Here is a 25,903-nt window from a genome sequence, read left to right as displayed (position 1 = left end):
TGTGTCCCTTTCATAAGAAAATGGAATTAATTCGAATCAACGCTATTCACATTACAAAAAAAAAAAAAAAAAAATGTAAACGATACATCTAATATTATTATTATTTTTTTTTTTTTTTTTTGAAATCGAAATCTTGTCTCGCATAATAGGAACAACTTCAGTAACACTCGCATATATAATGTTTACACAATCCCAAACTTAATATAAAACGCTGCTTACAACTGAATGCGTGCCGTTTTAACATCTGTCAAATCTAACACACACATGTCTTGGTCACTTAAAACCTGTAATATTTGTAAGTTCCTTTGAATATCAGCACCAATCAATTGATAAATAATTACAGAGGCTAAGATATCAGAGGATATGTCCGTTTAAAAAAAAAAAAAAGTCCAATTATAACTGGTAAAAGATGTCCATGAATTAGGCTTAGCAGTTAGGCTTAGCTAATTAGGGTTAGCAGTTTAGGGTTAACGGTTTAGGCTTAGCTATTTAGGTTTAGTTGGTTAGGTTTAATACATCAAGTTTCTTGAGGAGGTAGTTTAAGAAAATAGAGTCGAACTACAACTACACTTGTTGGCACTGGTGTGTCCGATGATGCGAGGCTTCTTGTGATGAAACTATGTACTGTGTTGTTGGTCCACCTATCATATTTCTGGAAAATGGAGAAGATAATCGCGCTGTTGTAGTGGTAATGTTCGTTGATCCAGTATTGTTGCTTGGCCCTGTACTGCTGTAATGACTGCTATTGTGTGTAATCACAGAATGAGTGATGCTATACGTCCTAGTATGGATACCCTCCACAGAACATAACCGACTGTAAACAGTCTTAAAACTAGGCCTATTATTTGGTTGCTTTTGCCAGCAGTCGGCCATGATGACGTAAACATAAGAAGGACAATCATCCGGGCGTGGTAAGAGCTGATGATTGCAAATCATTTCCACGACTTCGTGATTGTCGTAGTTGTAATACGGCTGAAGTCCGTAACTGAAGATCTCCCAAAGGAGGACACCAAAAGACCAGACATCACTCTCGCTGGTAAAACGACCATAAAGAAGCGATTCGGGTGCCATCCATCTCACCGGAAGAAGGGTGTTCTGAATCCTACAATAATCAGAGACGCAGCTGTTCCGACATAATCCCAAGTCGGATATTTTGACGGTGAGCTTTTCTCCAACGAGGCAATTTCTTGCCGCCACATCTCGATGGACAAAATGGCAACTGGAAAGGTACTCGAGTCCAGAAGCGGCCTGTTTGGAGATAGCCAGAAAGTCCGTCAAGTCCAGAATTTGGGGAGTTCCATCTTCACCTTGAACTGATACGTCAGAGTGCGGCGAATGCACGATTAAATATTCTTGAAGATCACAGTGGAACATGTACTCCAAAAGTAGACACAGGGGCTTTTCCCTTAAGCAAACCCCAACCAAACAAACTACATTAGGATGTCGAATATCCATCATTCTTTCCACCTCTCTGTAGAACTCTTGTTGGCACTGAACACTGGCTCCTTCTTTGAGGGTCTTAATAGCAACCGGATTCGTCCCTTTGGAATTCTTCAATTCACCCCGATAAACTTTCCCGAATCTTCCTTCACCCAGTTCATGTAAAAGCTGAATATTCGATGGCATCACTTCGGCTACGTGAGGATGATTTCTGGGAACGAACTTGAGCTCCATCTGGTGGTCTCTTTTAAGTATCATTGGTGTGGAACATTGAGGTAATTTAGAACTGGAGTGGCAAGTTTTTCTTCGTTGTCGGCTACACCACAGACCTATCAGGATGCCCAAGAGAATAACTGAGAGAACTGGAGGTAACAAAATATAGAGCCATAAGTAGTCATCTGCAAAATAATTAATGAAAAATATTAGTTTAATTGTTTAGTCAATTATGGTTAATAAACGCATATAGTTTATACGTAATTGATAACAAACGAACCGATTTTTTGATTATCGGTAATTAGTTAATCTGAAATGTAATTAATCCATTATCAAATACATCCTCATAAATAAAATATATTACAAAAATACCTATAAGAAATATGTCTTAATTTGTTTTATATATTTTATTCATCTACCAGAGTAACTTTGTTTATTTATTTTATTCTTTTCCATTAATACTAGTTACCATTAGGAACACGAGATGGCGGCCAATACCTTCCTTATCGTCATCCACATTCTATAGCAAGCTGGTACAAAAGACCTGGCTATAGTGAAGAATGGAGACAGCTACTTACCGATTTTCTCTTCAGTTATTATTACCGAAGTTGTTGTTTTACAGAAATAATGGATAATTTTGGATAACACTTCCGAAAATAAATACTGCAACTGCTACGTTGTGCACAGCCAAGTCTGAACACTTAACATCCAAATGGGTTAGATATTTGAATCTTCTATCAAAATGTTTTGGAGTATGCTTATTACATATTTATTAAAATTATTTATAAAATATAAAATAAAAATTAAAATAATAAAAGGTTTTAAATAATTTTGAAAAAAATTAATTTTAAATTTAAATAGAAACTTAATTTTTTTACACAGTAATTATAAAAATATATAACTTGAAATAAGTAATTTTATTTTTAACATTATTCGTATGGTAATTCATTTGTTAATTATTGAAACGTATAACATTAAATGAACAAAGAATAAAAGTATCAATATTTTTATTTTATATCTGTATATCTGTATTTAATTTAATAAGAGAATAATTTTTGACTAGACAGCGTTTTTAACTAAACAAGACTTTTTCAAAATTAATAATTATTTTTGATTCACAGTTCTTTTAAATGGAATTATGTTTGAATGATATCAAAATGACCTACCGCATTTTGGCACATCGCAAACTTCCTTTCTGATGTGCGGATCGCTCGTAAAACACCACGGTTGAACTTCCAACCCTCCCGGATTACGACAATAATTATGACCTCCAGCAAGTTCCGGGTATTCTGTAACAAGAGTCCATTTCTGGCACTTGAGATTAGAAATCGTGTGGGAAACCGGACCTCTATAATCGTTTCCTCTTCCAGCGTAGCAAGTTTGATCTAACGATACAATAACAATAATTACATTTGTTCTGCTGGGCCGCCAAAATTGAAATGACTAAATATAGCAGCAGTTAATGGGATTGGCTTAGGAAATATCGACGTATGTGACATTACATCCACCCAACCAAACTGATTACGGTATGAATCTCTTAGGCGATTGCACACCAATAGATCAATTTTGTAAGGGCGCAATAACGAACAAACCATTTCAAACATTGCTTGCTACTCGAATAATGAAAATTTGAGTCTCTCGGCTTTTACATTTACCGTAGAAATATTGGAGAGCTGCCTCGAAGGGTAGTGGTCAATCAAGAGGATAATTTTGCTTGTCGAAAGCACTATATATAATGGCATACATTAGAGAGGTGGCACAAGTATACTGTTGGCGAAAATTATAGGAGACTATTCTATTTTTTTTTTTGGCGGGGGGGGGACGTAGGATTTAAATAACAGACGATACAGTAGGCAATTGCTTTTCGGGACTAAGACATTAATTTCTTTTTTATCGGTAGGCTAACTGACACTGCTTTCAGTTACGAAGTTATTATTTTAATTTTATTTATATAATCATAGGTACAACGAAATCAACAGTTTCCAAAACTGCACATAGAACATGGGTGAAATTAAAATTAATTAACTAAAATATTTAAATAGAAAATATAAATATTTCTATTAAACGAAAGAAAGTTTTAAAAATTCGTTTAATTGTTTAATTAAAAATGATTATCTGCAAGTTATATTTTATAAAAAAAAACTAAAGCCATCCAGCGAAATTATTTAATCATAATATTAGATAAAAACACTGTTGATTTTACCAGTTTTAGTATTCTCTCCACTACTACGCTCCCTAGCAGAAAAATTCTTTATGAAGACATCTACGCATCCAAATCAACTAATTCAGCAAGCCGGAAACTATGACGGTAATGACCACTGGAAACATAAAAGACCGAAAGCCGTCCTAACACTCAACGACGAATAACCACTTCTGCCTATTCAGGGCGAGCTGAAATAGCTCACAAATCTCTCCCATCACTTCTCCCGAAACAGACAACAGGGAATATGAAAAGCGTCAAGCTTCACCCTCTGCGCCATATATGTCCTGCGTCAAGTTTTAGTATGGCTTCTTGTCGGAGTGCGACAGATTAATCGACCATGAGGTGATTAATACCCTTGGAGAGTAATGGATGGCAGTGCTGTAGCCAATGAAGTTCTAACTGAGGTTCGGCTATTGCTGTTACCCTCTTGCCATGATCAGAGCTTTAATAGCTCAATAACACCTTATCCCTACACCGTCCTCTACAGATAACGGGGAAGATGAAGAGCATTCTTGCTTCGCCCCTTTAAGCCAGTCCTTATAAGGACCATAAGTTTTAGTATGGAAATAATTTAATCGACCGTGAGATGCGGTGATATTAATCACCGCATCTCACGATATTATTAACTATCGTATTAGTTAATAATATTAATATTATTAACTAGAGAATAAAACTTAGCTTTATATGTAGATATTTACTACAAGAACAGAGTTTTCTTGAATAAAGTTTATATTCCCTCAAGTAACATTACAAGTCCCAAAAAGATGCTAGGAGGAGCCACTATCGTATTAGTTAATAATATTAATATTAATACCCTTGAGGGGGGGGTAATGGATGGCAATGCCGTAGCCAATGAAGTTCTAACTGAGGGTCGGCTATTGCTGTTACCTTCTTGCCATGATCAGAGCTTTAATAGCTTAATAACACCTTTTCCCTACACCGTCCTCTACAGATAACGGGGAAGACAAAGAGCATTCTTGCTTCGCTCCTTTAAGCCAGTCCTTATAAGGACTATAAGGATAAGTTTTAGTATCTGTGCAGGCTTTGCCATGCGGTTACAGCAGTGTAAACAAAAAAAAAGTTTTAGTATCTGATCTCTATTTTATTCTTTCATAAATTTTATTGAGATAATGTTTGAAACACTGCTGTAAGAAAATTAGTTCTTTCTTAATTAAAAGAAACTAATAGATATCTATTATTCTTTCAGCCAAGCAACAACACAAAATGTTCTTTCGAACTTTAAAAAGCATCCAAAGTTATTGAGACCTTGAGAAAATACAATCTTCGGAACGCAAGGTTTTCTACTACTGAACTCAGCTACAAAAGACAAACTTGTTGTGCTAATTGTTTTGACATCTAATGAAGTTTATTATCATTCTTTCCTTCTCCACTTAGTGAATATTTATTTTTAACATATTCATTTGAAGGTACTTATTTATTTAATGTAAGTGTAATGGAAAAGCTCATATTTGCCATCGTATCAATATAAATTCTTTATATACATAGTGATCTCGTAATGTCATTCATCTCCTATTATACATTTATATATAGTAAACAGTGTATATATAAATGGATTCCCATCAGGACCTGTTCCCATGTGTAAAGGAGTTTGGTTAGGCTTCTTCTCTCTCTCTCTATTTTTAGAATCATTTTTACAAAAATTGACAAAAACTAAAATTAAATTTTTTTTTAAATTTGACTCGGACAATTTTCCATGTGGTTTGACTGTTTTAGTACTGTTAGGGGATCACCCCACAGGTGATCCCCTAACAGTACTAAAAGTTACTGAGTTCTAAAAAAAGATTACTGAGTTCTAAAAACATTGACATCTTTAAACATCTTATTAGTAATCAGTATATATATTTCTTATTTCATTTTATTAGCAATAAAATTAGGGAATTTTAAATACAGATTGCTTTCTTCAAAAACGACAGATTAATATAGGTTAATAGTAGTTATTTCAATAAATCTATATTAATTAATGATTGGTGTTTAAAATTTTTTATAAAATTATGAATAAAATTTAAAAAATTATATTTTTAAATATTTAAAATTATTTTAGCTTCCGTGTGATTATATATTAATTCTTTGTTTTAAATTAAATAATAGCATATTAAGGCAAACTATCCATTTTACACGTTCTTGAAGTCAGAATGCTGGCTTCTATAAACGACGAAAATTTATGTTATTGAGACTCGTCTGGGCTTAATGAATTCATTCGAATTTTCGTAACGTTTAATTCGAGATTATTAGTGCAGAAGAATACTGATTTATTATAACGAAAGGAGAATAACAATTAGCTTTATATGTAGATATTTACTACAAGAACAGAGTTTTCTTCAATAAAGTTTATATTCCCTCAAGTAACATTACAAGTCTCAGAAAGATGCTAGGAGGAGCCACTATCGTATTAATTTCTAATACAGTATTTCAATAATTAAATTTTAAGTCATTTTGAAGTTGCTGAAAATATTTCATCTCATATATGAAGAATAATAAAACAATTTAAAAAAAATAAACATTTGCAAATAGGGTAATGTTACAGAATGGTATATTCGAAAAAAACTATTTAAAATTAAAAACTTTTAATTTTTCCTATTTCGTTGAACCAACGTGTAAATAAATTTTTGTTTTTGTAAATAAACGTGAAATAATTTTTGTTTATTGAAACACAATCTGAGACTGCGCATTCACAAACTCAGCTATTAAAAATACCAGAAATAAATTTTCGTTTTTCAGTGAAATTTGAATCTCAAACGTTAAATGTACTATGCACTAATTTCGCTACAAAAATATCATATTCATTTATTTATTTTCCCAGTCATAGACACTTTTTTATATCGATGCCCTCGAAAATAAATAAATACATAAATAAAGATAAAATAAATAAATAAATAAAAATAAAATAAAACAAATAAAATAAAAACACATAAATAGGGATAAAATAAATCACTAAATAAATAAAATAAATAGATAAATAAGGATAAAATAAATAAACAAGTAAAAATAAAATAAAACAAATAAAATAAATAGATAAATAAAAATAAAATTAATAAATAAATAAAAATTTTTTAAATAAAGTTCCTGTCAAAACAGATGGACAAATCGTAATTTAAAAATAAATATTTTGCTTTGCTTTTTATATAAATAAATAAACAAATATATTTATTTATTTCCAGTATTTATCCTAACTCACATGTTTAGTTATTTTCCCCTAGAGATAACTCTGACTTGTAATATGTGCGTCTTTGTAATTAAAGATAACGAGGCCAGTAATCAAATATTTCATAAATCGAATTTTTGAAAGTGAATATTTTTTTTTTTTTGTGCTTTAAATTGCTTGATAGCAATTCGAGTTTAAATGCTTGATAGCAACTGTACTTTCGATACATTGGGCCGAGGACAGCTTGAACAGTCCATTTAATTCTGATATGCATATATTACTGTGTATATATTATTGAATACTGTGCACAGATCTGGTCACCTGGTTTTCAAAAAGATGAAGATGCGTTGGAAAACGTTCAGAGGCGAATTGACTAACGTGGTTTCTGGTCTCTGGAATGTTGAGTATGAAGACAAATGATAAAATGCAATTTGCAGAAACTGGTGGACAGAATGAGGAGGGGGGGGGGGTATGATCGAGACATATAAGCTGTTAAGAGGCTATTACCAGATTAATGTCGGGGAGGTTTTGCACAAATGGGTGAAGACAACAAGAGGTCATCCCTGGAAGCTGTATAAGGAGGGTGTGAGCAAGGGAGTGAGGAGCAGGGTTTTTGCATGGAGAGTGGTGAGTGATTGGAATGCATTGCCCGAGTGTGTGTGGTAAGCGCAGAGACAGTGAATATATTTAAGGGGCGGTATGATAAATTGTGTGTATAACAGTGGACCTCCCACGATGAGTTTTTGACTCCATGGAGGTTTTTTATAATAATAATAATAATATGGATCTCGATATAGTCACTGACTGACCAAACAGTTAACCAAATGATTTGTGATATTGTTCATTATTATTTTTACGGCTATTTTGCCTGCTTTCGTTTAGGAGTGCCCCCTTTTTTGTTGTGTCACTGGCTTTGCGCTTAAAAATTCTTAGGGCATTACTGATGTATTGTAGAAACAAATATATGCAGAACAACAAAGGAAGAAATTTCGGACATACCTTGCTTGGATGTCGTTGGCCGTCTTCTTTCCGCGATGTGCATACTTTCTGCTGTTAGGCTGTTAAAAGAAGGGGGTTTTGGGAAAAAGCGGGGAGGTTGAGGCAATGTGGGAGAATTAATTTGAAAAAACCCGGGATTTTTATATAATGTATATAATATTATTATTGAGGATGGGCCTTAGCGCTTTCGGGGGGGGGATCGAAAAAGGGGTTGAAAATATAAATTGTTTGTTTTTGAGGAAGGGGAAGGGTTTATCGGAAAAGGCGTCAGGAGAGGGGGGGAGGTTAACGGGGTGCGAGCCGTTTCGACAGTTCGTCTCGGTCTTCCTCAATTGTGTTCCAAAGAGTAGAAAGCCAATGACACAAAAAAAGGGCACGCATAAACGAAAGCAGGCGAAATAGCCGTAAAAATAATAGTTTTTAAGAGGAGTAACATAGGAACTTTCCCCGAAATAATATTGTTCATTATGTTTGAAAATAATCGGCAACAGACTGATAAACTTCAAACATGAAAGGATACATCTGTTCTGCAGTGATGTTCAAGTATGCATTGACATTGAGACATCTCTCTCTGCCAATAATTAGCGAATTTATGTAACACTTTTATCAAGAAAATACCCTCCTCCCCCCACTATCACACGATGTGTTTGCGAGCCTGCACAAATACTTTGATTAAATATACCAGCTAAAACGAGTCTCTTGTGAATTATAGAAAGTAATGAATGATAAAAAACGACATAAACGTGTAGATAATTTATGTGCAAACTGTTATTTAAATAGATTTAGCGAAACATACCCAAAGATAAAATTAAAACTATCCAGAATACTTACTAAAATTAATCTCCACTTCTTCGTGTATTCCCAGTCTGAAGCAATTCTCCCCCTCCTTGGATCCCACAGGGGGAAGATCGTTGCAAGTAGGGAACATATCCTGCTGACCTAGCAGAGGGTGACTGCGAACTGTAGCAAATTCCTCCCGACAGATCGTTGCGTCTAATGTCTCGCACTCGTCCCGACACACATCTCTCGCCATGGGATACGGAGTGCTGTTGTCGCACGGAGGAAACGCGTAGAAGCAAAGGAAACGTATAACGTGTTTGTGACATTCGTTCGAAATCTTCTGGGATGTCGCTAAGACCGTTAAAGCAGCCGTGAGTCTCTCCTCAAGCTGGCTGAGGCTTAAGGTGGCCTTCACGTACACTGTCTGGTTTCCAATGAGTTGAGAGCAAGTGACGCCACGATATACCTGACAGAATCCATACTCGTTGTCCTGGTCTAGATCGGGGAATCTGTAACGGAAAATATTGAGGAGCATAAATAGAGATAACAGAAAGAGAGAAGGAACGAAAGAATAAGTATTTTCTTATTTTTATCTCAATAAAACGCGTGTCAACTACTGGTACTCAAAAATAATCTCCTAGATGTCCGCGCGGTTAGCCTAGTGATCCTTCGCAGCCTGGGGAAGGAGTGTCCTAGGTTCAATTCCCGTCGACGACGTGAGGAACTTAAGGATTTTCCTCAGCCATAGCCAAGTTAGCCGGTCTTGGGTGTGGACAGCAGAGTTTTTTCGCCAGTTTATCTGGCGTTTTTCATCCCGCAAACAGGCAAACCGGTCCATGAACACACACGGATTACAATCAGGAATACTGACTCAGCCGTAGGCCTGATTCGTCAGCTATGCCAGCTCCGAGCCAGGATGAAATCTGATGGGACTGGGATGGTACTGTGCCTCCCTGTAAAGGGGGACTCACGATATCGTTGTATCATCATGCGAAATTATTATTATTATCTCCTAGATGAGATTGTTTATAAGGAAATATGTAAGGTACTAACATAGAATTATAGTAGCACTTTGCCAACATATTTTAGCTATCTAATAATACAAAATGAATGTTTTAGCTCTGTAATAGAAGCATCAGGTTGATATTTGGAAGTACAGGCATGCCTCAGTCATGCGATACGTTAGGTTATATATATAACCCCGTATAACGAATTACTGCCTTTATTTTCACTTGTAGATACATGCAAGGTTTAATAATGCTTTCAAGCAGTCATATATGTACGTAAATAAATAAATAAAGCATTTTTTAAAATATAATTTTAACCCTGGTATCTAAATATAATACGTTTACGCGTCCTCTTTTCATTAGAAGTAACATCACCCTTATTTTGAGTTTTATCTGCCATTATTATCAACAATAAATTAATAATTATAAACAGTTTATAAATCACAGCGAGTGTCATTCCTTCCCCACAAAATAAAGAGAGACATGCAGCATCCAAAGAAAGTTGTCAACAAACATTTAACGAAAAGTGTGCATCGATTGATTATCGGGAGCGTCGTGTCGCTAAAACCGTTGTATGAATGAATACAACGTCGTATAAATAATGGACAAACGTCGTAGGAGTGGATCGTCGTAAAGCGGGATATTACTGTATGGGTGAAGCTACTATAACTTCAGTATCGATGTCTTATAGGTTATACTGTAGATGTCCTTGATACATAAGCTATTATCGGAGGTGTGCACCATCTTTCTTGAATTCTTCTTCTAGTAGGACCACGTTTGTTCGCATTAAATTGCTTATAAGAGCATTTACTGAGGCTATTACGTTGAGCAGCCCTGGGAATTCTTGGATTATAAAGAGAAAGGAGGTAGGTTTTTTGTTGTTCTTTAAGTATACTATCATCTGTTTTGTAGGGAGTGGTATGCTGACTTTGTTGGCGACATAGTCCCACACTGCTTGCGCAACTGTGCAGTAATATAATCTGTTCTATTGTTTCCTCCCCAGGAGAAGTACGCGAATGTTTCGTGGGGACGTAGTCTTTCCCTAAATAATTCATGTCTTATTTAGAAATAAAGACGAACCATTCTCTATGCTAGAACAGTTCTAGATGGGTGCGTTTCCCCATTTGTAGGTGCCTTCCCTTGCTTTAGCCATCTTTTCTTTGGGCGTCTCTCTTATGGAGTTCACTGTTAGATAGGTTGAATGCTTCTCCGTTATTTATAAGATTTTTAGTTCCTTTGTTATTTCATCGTAATATTGTGTTGTTGTTAATGTTATTGGTCCTGGTTTTCTACTCTCACCAAATAATTGGGTTCCTAATCAGTACTTGGTGAACCACGTGGCTTGGTGTTCTTCGTTTTTAATATCTCTTTTATCAGTTTCCTTAAAGCTGCTACAATATTGCCCTGAAGTATGGGAAATCAATCCCCTCAACTATCTTTGGTCTGTACATTTCATCTTTGGAGATCTCTTCTATTTTGTAGTTCCAGAAATAACAGTACGTCATTGATTGCCATTTCTTCATAGTCTTTGTTATGATTGAATAGATTTGTTCTTTTTATAGGATTGTGGGAGGGAGTGTAGTGCTAATGATACGGACTCTTGCCTCAGGTAAGAATATGCTGGTGTGTGATGTTTCTTACCTCTTTTGCTGTTTTCTTTTGTAAATGGCACTCCCAGGATCTTAACTGGTCCATTGAAAATGTTCCACCCCTGAGGAAATGTTTCATTTGTGTGCTGGTGTGCTACAGAGCTGTCTTCTTTTTATATTTTATTTTATATTTTATGAAGGTAACAATGAATTGTAATATTATAATATGGAATAAAAAAAGGTGTATTAACGTTTATTAGAATTTTATAAAATAATATAAAGGATTTAAAATATAAATTAAAACGTCAAAACTAACAATTGCACTAATTGAATTTTTTTAAACTTCCATTATTATTTCTAACAATAATTAGAAAATTATGAAAATAATTTTAAAGTAATATTTTTTTTTTAACAGACTACCAAGTAAAACGTTTTTGTAGATAATATAGATTTAATACATTAAATATTTAAAAGAGTATTAATACAGTCAAATTACTAATTGCAGAATTATAAGAAATAATCAGAGAAGTTATGCAACACACATCGAAGATGAACTAATTGAATAAACCCATTAAGAACTTCGTTTTAAATAAAAGACTTCAGAAATGAATTATTTGCACAATAATATTACTCTATTTACGTATTCAATTTTCTTGCAAACCATCATTAAAAGCATGGAAAGATTTAGTGGGAATGATTTTCACGTACCTTCCTCCCAGGGCTGGGAAATGGGGAAAAGGCGGAGGAAAATCAGGAATCACTGACGGCGAATGGATTCGCCCTAAAAAAATAAATAAAAAATATAAAAAAATTGAAATATATTCTTTTATATATATATGAATAATGAAAAGCAAATAATTAATTCTTCAAAAATCTATATCCGTTTTGCGAGGGGGGGGGTACGAAGGAGGAGACTTTGGTACAGCACGGTGGGTACTTTAAGAACTTCTAAAAGCAGGTTAGCTGCAAGGTCAACCTGCGTGCAGTTTCTTTTGTCCAGTTTCTTTGAAAAGCTGAATTTAGGCTAATAAGACGACAAAGTACCTTAGAAAAGAGAGAAAATTATAAAGAACTACAAAAGGACAGATAAATAAAGAAAGAATGGAAAAAAGTTGTTTCATAAAGTTTTAAAGAATATTAAGGTCAATGGATCACCCTTGAAATATATCAACGCCAAAGAAGAAATCCTGTGTAAACATGCGTGTGTTCTTGTAGCCGGTTTGTCTGTTTTGATGAATGAAAAACCTTTCTTGAAAGAAAATCCTACCATCTTCATATGACCTTCTGTTGATAAAACCTTTATAAAGGGTCTTTACGTTCTAGATGTAGGCTCTCGAACCCAGTTCTTTCCAATCAAAACGTATCGTCGATGTTTACTCAGCTACAGAGGCTTGACAAAGATGGAAATATGTTATGAAATAAAAAAAAATATAATGAATGAATGGAAGGAAGAATTTAAGAAATTTTCTAGAAGAAGATTCTCTCTCTAACTACAAGAGTTTTAATGTGCAAGAAGATGGAAAAAAAGAGAAAACATTATTGTAATTAAGGAACAGGAGAGAGAGAGAGAGAGAGAGAGAGAGAGAGAGAGAGAGAGAGAGAGAGAGAGAGAGAGAGAGAGAGAGAGAGAATAAAAAATTACCGAAGAATTAATAAATACTTTAAAGAAAATAAAATCTTGGGATTAGAAAATGATGAGATAAACATATTTTTTACAGTTATTGACGAAATAACTTGGCAGTAAGATAAACCGTAAATTTTCTAGATGAAGCACATTCACCTTCGTATCAGACCAATTAACTCACTTCAACATGAAAGAGCTTTGTAAAAGTTCAGCTCATCCTAAACGGGATTTTAAATAATGCAATGTCGAGGCAACTCGTATTAAAGGTGGAGCAAACACCACACATTATCAATGTTATTAAGTCCAGCGATTCAGATAATTCGGTTTCTTAGTAAACATGAAATGAAATGAATAATAATAATAATAATAATAATAAGAGAAATATAATTTGTTTTACTTGAATCTTACCTGCTTTAACCATAACAATTCCCGTCGTTTCAACTTTATAGTAGCCGTTGGTCGCTTCGCATCTATAATAGCCCGTGTCATGAATATCTAAGTGAACAATCCGTAACCTCGAACCAATTCGTTCGGCACCAAGAGTGTATTTTCGGATGTCAACCCTTCCCCGTTCAACCTCCAAAGGGGCTTCGTTTTTAAACCACAATATCTGAGGAAGAGGCCGCCCCCTCACTTCACAACGAAGGCGAACGTTCTCTCCCGTGTTCTTGGTGATGTTGAACAGCGATTTCTCGATGACGAGATAGTCTACAACAGAAGAGTTTAGAATTACTTTCATATGAAAACAACGATGGCACAGAAAACAATCGACAGAGTTTAACATAATCGAAAATTTCTGTACCCAAAGCATGGGCTAAATATAATCATAAATAATAAGAAGAAATATTTTTTGAAAAGGCAAAAGTGACTTCATGCTTGCGAAATACTCACGTCGGATTGTTTCTACGTTAGCTGTTGTTTCAGGGATGATCCCCATGCTTGGTTCAGTGCTCGACCTAAAATGACAAAAGTCGGTTTCCCAGTAGATTATGAATATAAATTTTACATTACAAAGAAAGAAAAAATTAATTAAAATAAAATAAAATAAAAACATTAAATATTCAAAATAATTTTGGTATTTTTAAAAAAAAATTAACGAGAATAGAAATACCATATTTTTTTATTATTTTATAAATAGTAATATTGACAAGAGGAAGCGGTTAGAAACAAGAGAATGGTTGATATCCAGGGAAGGTAATGGAAGGTTTTTGCCTTAAGGGAGCAATTTGAGTCTCCGGGAAAAGTGTTCTCCGGCCCGGCCCGGTGAGGGGCTTTGTCGGTGAATGCTTTTCTTCGGAATTTGAGCGGTTCTGCTCAAATTGGTGGTGTGTGGGTGGAAGGCCATCACTGAGTGGAGCCAACGCTGAGATGGACGGTCTTTCGCCCACGACTGAGTGGCCTAGGGATCGTCCGAATTTTTAGAGATGGCTTTACCTTAACATATGGCAATGCTGTAGCCAATGAAGTTCTAACTGAGGCTTGGCTGTTGCTGTTAGTCCCTGGGACGCTGAGTTTCGCTCTCTTAAGGTTTTTGCCTTGAGGGAGCAAATTTGAGTCTCTGGGGAGGGTGTTCTCTGGCACGGCCGGGTGAGGGGCTTTGTCAGTGGATGCGTTTCTCTGGAATATGAGCGGTTCTGCTCGGTGGTCGGGGAGCCCGTCACTGAGTGGAGCCAACGCTGAGTTGGACGATCTTTCGGCCACTATAGAGTGGTCTAGGGATCGTCCGAATTTTTGGAGTTGCCTTTACTCAAACATCGGCAATACTGTAGCCAATAAAGTTCTAACTGAGGCTCGGCTATTGCTGTCACCCTCCTGCCATGATCAGAGCTTTATTTATATAGCGCAATAAGCTTTATTTATATAGCTCAATAGCTCATTGTGCTCTTCAGATAACGGGGAATATGAAAAGCATTCTTGCTTCGCCCCTTTAAGCCAGTCCTTTTAAGGACTTTAAGGTATCACAACAAGAAGTGGAGATTTTTAGCTAAAGCATGTAAGACTAATGAGAAATCTCACTGACCAACGAACTGTGGATGTCCAGACACAGTTGGTTCTACTCCTCTCCATGCAATTCAGTTGCGAGGCTAACTTGTGTGTCGGACACGATCCGTAATCTATTGAGAGACGTTTTGCGAATTTCTTTTCTTGGAAAAAATTGTTTTAAAAAAGGGGAATGGTTTAACCATGGAGTAGTAAATTAAACAAAGAAGTAACTTTTAATTAAAAATAGGTAAAAAGTGCAGAAGGACGGATGCTTTATTAGGACACGGTAGCTATTATCGATTCTGATGAATAATAACAAAAATGGCATCCCCACAGAATGTGAATATGATGCAATTGTTAGTTGTGTTATTTAATAAACTGAAACTTAGCTGAAAATATACGTCTGAAATATCGTTTAAATACCTCTGATACTTTGTCTTTCCTCCAAACATATCAGTAGAATTGACAACTACAGGCGATGTAATAATAATTTGAGAATATCCATGTGACAGACAAGAATGATAGGTCGTTTCATGTATTGACATCTTTATATTTCCACCCTTCAAAATGTCCAAAAGGTTTAAGCCGGCGTGGTGAGGTGGGAAAAAGTAACAAAAGTGGTAAGGTGGGGTCCCACAGATCCACCCAAATAATGTAGTGTATTATAGAAATCCATATCTTTTTAATCAATGTTAGATTACGTATTGTTTAAGTGTTCTGTAATTTTACAGAATAAAAACGCAGATACACAAAATTAAATTTTTATTATCCAAAAATACTTAACTAATTAAACATCTTTATTTTTACTTTTAGCGTCATCTATAAGTTGACGTAACCTCTGTTCTTCCTGCTCGTAACTCATCTGGTAAAAAAAAAATAATAATAAGATATTATTCTCGAAATACCCTCTAAATATTTACGAAAACGCTTATAGTTGGTATGTAAAAATACAGAAGACACGGCAGTAACGATAATATTTTAGTAGAATATACATGAAAACAACTTGCGTTTCGGAAGTAAACATAGTCACAATTTTGGGAAGGTCACAACACACTTTACACCTTTGCACACTAAACTTGCTTGCGCGCAACAGCCTGTCGTTTATGGCGTCGAGTAGCGGGTTACGGGATGGGAAGCTATTACTGAGGCGTGACTCACTGCCAGGCGTTGTTAAAAAGTTAGTCCATTTAAAATCTTTGGGGTCTGTGACACCCCACCTTACTAACGCCGGGTTAAATCTGAATTTAGTTTGCCATGGAAGAATCGCAATTACGTTTCTACTGACAAATGAAGTCTGTTTTTGATTCTAATTAGAAACGGATTGGAATTATATTTATGTATAGAATAATGATTGCCTATTGTCGCCATTCACGTTTTTTATGTATCATTTAAATATAAATGGAATTTTATTGTTATATAACCATTTGTATCTCAATTTAGACTATAGTATGAGATAAACCTACGATGGTTTATTTTTGGAGATCTCTTCCGCCTTCTTGTCAACCACAGGACGAGGATCCTCAACACGTGACCACTGGTTGCCATGCAAGCCTAAAATAAATAAAGATAAGTCTAATAAACTACCATGAGAAAATAGGTATTCCTGTTACAAAAAAGTATTCTTATGAAAGTATGAATTTCCATTTTATTCCATCAATCTCCCAAAATATTTTAAAAGTCTAATAAAATAAATATATCTTTCAAATATGACAAGTATCTTATAAAAACTTGCAAGGTACTTTAGAAACGCAGCCTTCAATTCAACCTTTTGCATTGCATTAAAGTTGTGAATTATTTGAAAAATAATAAGGTTTATTAAAAAAAAACTCATTTTTTGAAATAAATATTTTTAAATATTCACATTTTCGCAAAAAATTAAATTTATTACTTAATTTTCCTATATGTTATATGAAAAGTATCTATGTTATGTAAGAAATTACAATCCGATTTATTAGAAACAATTTGACAGTGGAGAGAAGGCATCAGGGTTTTGTACTCAGTTACAGTTGTTTTCTTTTTACTATTATTGAAACAAAATAACATTAATGAGTGAACATCGTAAATTAAATATGAAAATATATACTCCTCACAGTTTCAATTTCCATCTTTTTCACCGAATATTATTCAAATACTGTATACATTTCTTAACATAGATTTCTTAACGCTACAACGAGAGAGATTCAAAAAACACCATCGTGAGGTATTTAGTAACTTTAGTCCTTATAAGGACTGGCTTAAAGACGCAAAGCAAGAATGGCTTTCATCTTCCCCGTTAATTGTACAGGACAGTGTAGGGATAAGGTATGATTGAGCTATTAAAGCTCTGATCATGGCAAGAGGATAACAGCAATAGCTGAGTCTCACCGGCTGTTTAAGTAAAGGTGAACTCAAAAAAATCGGACGATCTCTAGGCCACTCCATAGTGGGCGAAAGACCGTCCATATCTCAGCGTTGGTTCCACTCAGTGACGGGTTCCCCGACCACCGAGCAGAGACCGCTCAAATTCCGAAGAAAATAATTCACTGACAAAGCCCCTCACCGGGCCGTGCCGGAAAACACCATCCCCGGAGACTCAAATTGCTCCCTTAAGGCAAAAACCTCAAGAGAGCAAACTCTCGAAACTCATTATCCAAGGGGGTAACAGCAACAGCCGAACCTCAGTTAAACTTCACCGGTACAGCATTGCCATTCATTACCTCCAAGAGTATTAATCACCGACTATGTAAGTAAAGGTGAAATCTCAAAAATACGGACGATCTCTAGGCCACTCCATAGTGGGCGAAAGACCGTCCATATCTCAGCGTTGGTTCCACTCAGTGACGGGCTCCCCGACCACTGAGCAGAACCGCTCATATTCCGAGGAAAATAATTCACCGACAAAGCCGCTCAGCGGGCCGTGCCGGAGAACACTTTCCCCGGAGACTCAAAGTGCTCCCTTAGGGCAAAACCTAATAGAGCGAACTCATTAACCCAGGATAACAGCAACAGCCGAACCTCAGTTAAACTTCACTGGTTCAGCATTGCCATCCGTTACCCTATATGGGCATCTCATCTCATATAAAATCAATCACCGACTATGTAAGTAAAGGTGAAATCTCAAAAATACGGACGATCTCTAGGCCACTCATTCGTGGGCGAAAGACCGTCCAAATCTAAGCGTTGGTTCTACTCAGTGAAACTCGAGTACCGAGCAGAACCGCTCATATTCCGAGGAAAATAATTCACCGGCAAGTACCCCTCAGCGGGCCGTGCCGGAGAACACTTTCCCCGGAGACTCAAAGTGCTCCCTTAGGCAAAACCTAAGAGAGCGAACTCATTAACCCAGGATAACAGCAACAGCCGAACCTCAGTTAAACTTCATCGGTTCAGCATTGCCATCCGTTACCCTATATGGGCATCTCATATAAAATCAATCACCGACTATGTAAGTAAAGGTGAAATCTCAAAAATACGGACGATCTCTAGGCCACTCCATAGTGGGCGAAAGACCGTCCTAATCTCAGCGTTGGTTCCACTCAGTGACGGGCTCCCCGACCACTGAGCAGAACCGCTCATATTCCGAGGAAAATAATTCACCGGCAAGTACCCCTCAGCGGGCCGTGCCGGAGAACACTCTCCCCGGAGACTCAAAGTGCTCCCTTAGGGCAAAACCTAAGAGAGCGAACTCATTAACCCAGGATAACAGCAACAGCTGAACCTCAGTTAAACTTCATCGGTTCAGCATTGCCATCCGTTACCCTATATGGGCATCTCATATAAAATCAATCACCGCATCTCACGGTCGATTTTCATCCAATCTCCATTTAGTAAACTTTTGCTTAAATTTGCTTATTTATATAAAATAATATTAATAATTAAAAGGTGTTCTTTTAAAACTCATTATTTTATTAAAATTTCATGGAAAATAAATAATTTCATAAAAAGTAATTATTTATATAAAAGTTTACATTATATTCTCTATATAATACTGACATTATTTCTTATATATATCTTCAATGAGAAGTTTACTGGATAGTATGCTAGTACTATATAATTAAGTTTGCATGTTTACTAGTTTATTATCAATAATTTTTTGCAAATTAATCTATGAAATCTTATATTATCAGGTATCGGGATTTGATATTCAAGGCATTATTAAAAAATACATCAATACAGTTATATATTTGGCCCTCCTCTGGGTCTTTTTCCTGCCAACCTGGCAGAGAACACTTGTTTTGCTAATCATTCCTCTCCCATTCTGTTTAAGTGACCATACCACCTGAGGTTAGCTCTGATAACGCATTCCTGGATGCTGACAATGTCAAGTTCTTTCCTAATATCCTCGTTTTTAATATGATATTGCCACTGATGCCATCTGTGTATTCCTCTAATCTTTCTCAGGACTCTCATATCTGCAGTCTCTAGTCTTTGGTTAAGTGTTTTACTTCTGACCCAGCTCTCAGATCCATAAGTTAAAACTGGTTCGAGCACTGTCTTGTATACAGCTAATTTAGTGTTCCGACTAATTTCTCTCTTTTGTTTCAAATGAATTTATTCAGTCGACTTCCTACCATACCAGCTTTGTTGACTCGGTTGTCTATTTCCATATTCAACTTACCATCTTCACTAAAAACTGTGCATAAATAGCTGAAATATTTTACTTATTTTATAGTTCGCCATTCACAATGCAGCTATACTTTTCTATGCTTCTGCCGATTTCCTAGTTTTGATCTTTTTATTGCTGATTTTCATGCCATATTTGTTACAGCCGAGATTCACTTTATTTAAACAATCCTGAGACTGATTGTGGATTTATATAGGAGTACTACGTCATCTACATAAGAGCCGAGTTGAATATTTCCGTTTTTCCTTTAATGCCACTATCCTTCAGAATGTTATTGTGATTCGTTCAGATGATTAATAATGGCGATTGCGATCCCTTGACTATTTTCTACATAATATTTCTTAAACCCTGACTTATAATTTACGTATAGGCTCTCTGTAGATATTGCTTTGCTCTGTATAATGTTCCGTTTACGTCACGTATAACTGTACCGTGTTCATGAGTTTTCTCTTGGCATCTTAGAACATATGCAGAGCACTTTATAAGAAACTTCGTGGCTCAGTTGGTTTCGAAGACACTCTTTGATTGAAAAAACATGGGTTCGAATCCCGTACAGGACGTGAAAAACCTTCATCAGTGTCTTTCATCTGAAGGTGAGTTAGCTGGTCTCATAGGCGGAAGGGTCTTTCTCTCCCTCTCTCTCTCTCTCTCTGCGGAAGTCGGGTTTTTCATCACGTCAAACAGACAAACCCGTCACACGAATCTGCAGTCATAGAAGACTACAGGAATAAGGATGAACCACCCTATTTAGTCGGATTTGGTTTTGAAAATCTTACGATGTAGGTCTACGCGTAAGCATATATCAGGAAGCGAAAACGCTAAAATATATATTTATATATCCCGCCGTGGGCATGGATGTTTGTGATTGTCTGTGAAAGTACTAGTGGTGGTAGTCGGCGGTAGATGGCGTTGGTGTTAGATGATGAAGGTTGGTGGAGTAGTGAGACGAAGAGTTGTAGAGTAGATGTCCTCCCTCGATGAGTCTTTTGACTCCCTGGAGGTGTGATGCAATACTACTACTACTAATAATAATAATAATATAGAATACTAAATATATTTATAAATTATGAAATGCTAGTTTTAGTTTCACTATTGACGCTGAATTAAGTAAAATGCAGCCCACAGAACTCTGTATCCAATTCATTGAAGCTACTGATATTAGCCCCATATCATCACAGAGGTATTGACGATGTTTCTATAATTGAACTTGTTATATGAGTACCCAGTTAGCCGCTTTCCAACTGTACATCTGAATCTGACTGTGACATAGATGGTCGTTAAGGTCGCAGATTATTTTCATAACTCGGTTCCAAACCACCACCTTGCATACTGAAGGCCTGAAGTGACTTAAAAAGTGCATATTTGGTCTGTATAGTGTGTGGATTATAAAATGCTAATCCCATTCACGGTGCTAATGTACTATTGGGTTAGAATATTTCGTAAGTGGGATTTACATTAAAAAAAAAAAGAAATATTTCTAAAACATGAAGACGCTTGCATCGGTAGAAAATCACTTAATATTTAATAAATTATGTTCTTTTGATTAGATATGTGGGTGGTTTTCTACGAAAATCCAATTCAAAACCTACCTACCCACATGTGGAGTTTTCATTTATTCATCGTCTGCACTAACCGCAAACAAACACCCCTGCAGACTAGATTTAAAACACTGAGATAATTACATCATCTCTAGGAGAAAGACGCGAACCGTTTGTGTAAGGGATACAATAGCCATGTATTTAATGAAATACGGGCATAGGAAGACCCTTTTGAAAATGAATCGAGGTGGAAATCACATTACCTTTATATAATGAACCATAGAAGAGGCAACAGTGAAACCCAGCCCAGCTAGTTCGCAATAAGAGAGAATGTTTAATGCTTGAGTGGCACGTGCAGCTGACGTCAGAACATTGTTGTTACTTTCTATTGTTGGGTATGGAGCTGTGAGACTACGTACTAATCATGTCATAATAGAGATTATACGAAAGGATCTTTTACTCTAGAATTCGAGATTCGAGTGTCGGTTGTCATGGAAACCGAGATATTAAATCCAACTGTATCGAATACAAGAGTTATTTACAAGTTTCTCACATGTATTTCCCCCCCCCCCTTCTGTTGCCTTTATGGATTTGTAACGATCTTGATGTCTAAATAATTCCATTTGTTCAACTCAACCTCGTCATCTTTTTGACGTAGATTTTATTGTCGGTACCGTATTTTATCCCTATTAAACAGAGAAGTTCGCAAACCATTACTGAGACTACTTTATCGAAAATCAATAATATTCAAAGGTATAAAAAAAAGTCCACTTCAAACAAAACATTTTTCACTGCAGTTGATTTTCGATAAGTCTTTTGAAAGGAATTTTTTTTTCATCTACCAACCGAAGAAAATGCGTTCTTTGTTAGAACGATTGGAAACTCAAGTGTCTTTGTAGATTATCGAGAGAAAAAAGCTGTTCTTCGATTAGATACTGGAAAGGTTAATGCACTTTTGAGGATTTATCATGGCTTTCAAATATAAAACCCAAGAAAAGATAAGTTGAGAAACGACATCTAGCTCTACTTTTCACGATATATTCTACACGCTTGAATGTTCATATATTAACCGGAAGTAATGACGTACTTCCGCTGAGAGTCTAACTAATATTCAAAGTTTTCTCCGCTACCCCCCCCCCCCAAAAAAAAAACAATGCTTTAAGCGATATGAAGTCAATTATAAACAACTGTTGGTGACCAATCAATAGGTCTATTAAGCCACAAATGGATTTCTGTTTATTGTTTGGTGGTCAAAACATGCATCGCCTTGGCAACAAGAGGAAATGGTGGCACTTGTCGAATCTGATAAAAGAGCACACCCATAAGCTGATTGCTCATGCACTGTGACATTTGGTTGTCCGGACGTGGGGGGGGAGGGGTTGTTGCCTTGATGATTGAGAAGGATATCGACTTTCTGGTTTAGTATCAGTTATTTCTCGCTAGGTAATGAGAGAGACTATTGTGTTTCATCAATACCCGTGTTCGAACTTGCATTAGCTACTGTCAAACTGTGCTCCCTGATTATTTTGTTAGAGCCAATGCATAAATTAAATCACAGTATTAATGCCTACGTGAATTGACATTGTAGGCAACTGCTTATGGAGCCAAATAGTGCATCGTTTTAAAATTCTAATATAGAATCCTTTAGAAATAAAAATAAGCGGTAATAATTTTAATTATTATAACTCATTACTATTATTTTAACGACTATTACTATAACTTTAACTGGATAGATAATCCAGGACCCTTTCTCTCGCGAATAAACGCGAACTTTTTATCAAGCAGTCATCCAATAAATGGATTGGTGGGTCTCTTGGCAGACGATATTCATCTACCATCTACAGATTTCACAAGCTTCTATTGTGGGAATCCAATCTCCAGCCTGTAGGATGGAAAGTTGGCCCGCAAGACTTGTTTGCGATTACTGGCAAAGCAGATGAGCAACTCAAGCTTGTTGAGAGTAGTTGGCCGGCAATTTAGATTAATTAAACTTCTTAGGACTAAATAAAGAATATTTTTGCAAAAGAGAAAAAAGTGTATTAAGAAATGGCGTCAGTGGAAACTTAAATCTGATACAGTTTGCAACTTATGATTTGTTTAAGCTACATAAGCAAGACAGTCATCGTCAGTTTCGACGAGGTCCATTGAATGGAAAGACCTGGGTTCGATTCTCGTCTACGATGTGAAGAATCTTCACGAGGACTTTTCAGCTGAAGGTGGGTTAGCCACTGTCATACGGAGTTGATAGAGTTTTTTCCTCCGGAAACTCGCTGTTTGTTTATTCCGCAAAACGTGAAAATCTGCGTGTGTTCTTCGGGTTGATTTTCACGTTTTGCGGAATAAACAAAGCGAGTTTCCGGAGGAAAAAACTCTATCAACTCCGTATGACAGTGGCTAACCCACCTTCAGCTGAAAAGTCCTCGTGAAGATTCTTCACATCGTAGACGAGAATCGAACCCAGGTCTTTCCATTCAATGGACCTCGTCGAAACTGACGATGACTGTCTTGCTTATGTAGCTTAAACAAATCATAAGTTGCAAACTGTATCAGATTTAAGTTTCCACTGACGCCATTTCTTAATACACTTTTTTCTCTTTTGCAAAAATATTCTTTATTTAGTCCTAAGAAGTTTAATTAATCTATTCCACGTAGTGTCCGTATAAAAAGGATTAAGTACCCTATTCTGTTAGATCTCATTCCATTAGAATGTGGTATGGAAGTGCAACATGGTCTAATACATTCACGTCTTTACAGAAAAAAAATCTAATAGTATGGTCCTCAGAACCCTAAAACAGCTTCAGCTACTATGGCAACAACCAAAACATCGATAACATAATCCAGTCATCCCAGTATTAATTTGTTCGTCTACTTTCACTCCAAGAAGAACGAACCGTTGATGAGATTGTAGTCTACTGAACTTTCGACCATCTTACCTTCAGGAGCGTGAATTTCCTTAAGAAAACAAATGAGAAATTCCCTTATCTCGTTTTTATCCCGAATTAATGCATTTCCAGATGGAGCCACTTGAACAGCCAGCTTTGTTCGTGTGGTTCGGAAATAAAGACGACAATGGGTTCAATACCGAAATCCTGGAAGCCATTTTATATTAATTTTCTTATATATTTTTTCTTCTTTAAAATACAAAACGTTCGCGATGGTATTTTATCCTCTTATGAGGTGATAATAATATTTACTATAGCTTCTTGAAATGGAAAGGTACGGGTTCGAATCCCGTCTAGAACGAGAACTTCCTAATTTTTCATGTGTGCGTTAGCCGATCTCATATAAGAGGTGGCAGGCTTTTTCCAGTCCGAAAAGTCTGTTTTTAATCCCCCAAAAAAGACAAAGCTGTGTGAGAGCAGTCACAATCAACAGACTCGATACACCTCCCCCCCCTTATAGACCGCCCCTCGGCTGTAATCCTAACTATTCTCTTGTATAATGAAAGTGATGTTTTATTTTTTATGTGATCCCTCCCTCGAAAGGGTTGTAAACCGACAGTAAATTAATACCGTGGGTGAATTATGAATATTTCTACTTTTGTTTTTAATTAATTTTTGTATTTTTTATTTATTATTAGTTTGCCCGGAACTTCTGCTCTAGAGACCAAACGTGGAACTTTTTCAAGCCTCCAATAAGCGGGAAGGTTGTATCACATCTGGCGATGAAAGTGATCTCCCACCTAAAAGAAATTGCAAATATCCATGCAGGGATTTGAATCCACAGTCTGTTGGTTGGAGAGCGGATACTCTAAACTCCCACTCGGCAACTAGGCCGAAACAATGTAATTAAAGCTTTATTTAACCAGAACAGCTTGATTTCTTTTTAAATAAACTGCATCATATTTTCCACTAAATATATAAACAAAATCTACCACAGAAGTTTGTGTTATATTCACAAATCAATTTATTATCGCCAAATTCGCTACACGATCTATTTCACAGCCATCACATTGGGAAATTTTAAAAAAGCAGCCCATATAAAGCTTGGCAAATTTCAAAAGTCTCGCAAGAAGTTTCAAATCTCAAGTAGAAAACAACTGGGTTTAACCGATAAGGTTTAATGATTGAATAATCCTACACTTTTTCTTGAAAAAGTTAAACAGATAACGAGCTAATTTCCCAGTTAAGAGCGAACGAATTGATCGAGAATTGAGGTGATGGATAGTCACATCGGAACCTGTCAGCGACACTTTTGGCTCCATTACTCCGCACCGTTACGAGGAAGTACTCAGAGCTAGCCAAGAATTCGTTACATTCATGAGAGATAATGTGAGGGTTATATTTCAGTAGCACAAGGAAGGCTACTATTTTTATTGACAGTCTGATAACGATGTTTCTTATATTTGTCATTCGCAACGTCAATATTCAAGGAACTAACGCACCGTTGTTTCTTTAGAAGTATTCTACGTAGCATCTAATTACTTAATCAATTTCAGACAATGGAAATTCTTTCGTTTCACCAAAATATGTGCGCAAGTGATATTACTGATAATTTGAATCATCCTTATGTAAAAAAAGAGAAATAAGTAACTATATTTAGGGAGGTTAAATTGTGAATCTTGTCATATACTTTGCGTTAAAATATCGCAGACGCAAATGTTTTTTTCAATTTATTAAAATAGTTGTTTGTTTGTTTTTTACTCTGTTTAATTTTCATTGTTTTTATTAGTTAGAAATGACACAAAAACAAACCGGAAAACAACAATGAAATGCAAAAAATTCACCAACGAAAAATCGCGAACACAAGAATGAAACCTAT

General features: G+C 35.9%; 2 protein-coding genes across 2 annotated transcripts in view; both read right to left on the bottom strand.

Moving 5' to 3' along the window:
• Positions 1-564: 564 nt before the first annotated feature.
• On the bottom strand, positions 565-8,484 carry LOC150095147 (inactive tyrosine-protein kinase transmembrane receptor ROR1-like). Its single transcript, XM_090411206.1, has 2 exons — positions 8,394-8,484; positions 565-1,838 (listed from the first exon to the last, which is right to left on the bottom strand). The coding sequence occupies exons 1-2, from the start codon at positions 8,482-8,484 to the stop codon at positions 565-567; spliced, it is 1,365 nt and encodes a 454-aa protein (XP_090267332.1).
• A 348-nt stretch (positions 8,485-8,832) lies between these two features.
• Positions 8,833-25,903, bottom strand: part of LOC150095146 (inactive tyrosine-protein kinase transmembrane receptor ROR1-like) — a 122,928-nt gene continuing 105,857 nt past the window's right edge. The window contains exons 3-5 of the mRNA XM_090411205.1: positions 13,427-13,726; positions 12,103-12,175; positions 8,833-9,307 (exon numbers count right to left, since the gene is read on the bottom strand). Of these exons, the coding sequence (XP_090267331.1) occupies positions 8,833-9,307; positions 12,103-12,175; positions 13,427-13,726 (848 nt within the window). The remainder of the gene's footprint in view (positions 9,308-12,102; positions 12,176-13,426; positions 13,727-25,903) is intronic.

Source organism: Typopeltis vanoorti, chromosome 21 (assembly GCF_054136105.1).
Source record: "Typopeltis vanoorti isolate ZY-2024b chromosome 21, IOZ_Tvanoo_1.0, whole genome shotgun sequence".
Classification (NCBI taxonomy): domain Eukaryota; kingdom Metazoa; phylum Arthropoda; class Arachnida; order Uropygi; family Thelyphonidae; genus Typopeltis; species Typopeltis vanoorti.
The sequence above is the reverse complement of the archived record's forward strand: the minus strand, read 5'-3'. Positions and strand labels throughout refer to the sequence as shown.

Excerpts from the sequence above, each read along its gene's own strand:
- LOC150095147 (XM_090411206.1), bottom strand. The coding sequence starts at position 8,484 with ATGAACAATATTATTTCGGGGAAAGTTCCTATGTTACTCCTCTTAAAA. Across the intron at positions 1,839-8,393 it reads GCCTGCTTTCGTTTATGCGT|ATGACTACTTATGGCTCTAT; the intron begins GCCCTTTTTTTG and ends ATTATTTTGCAG.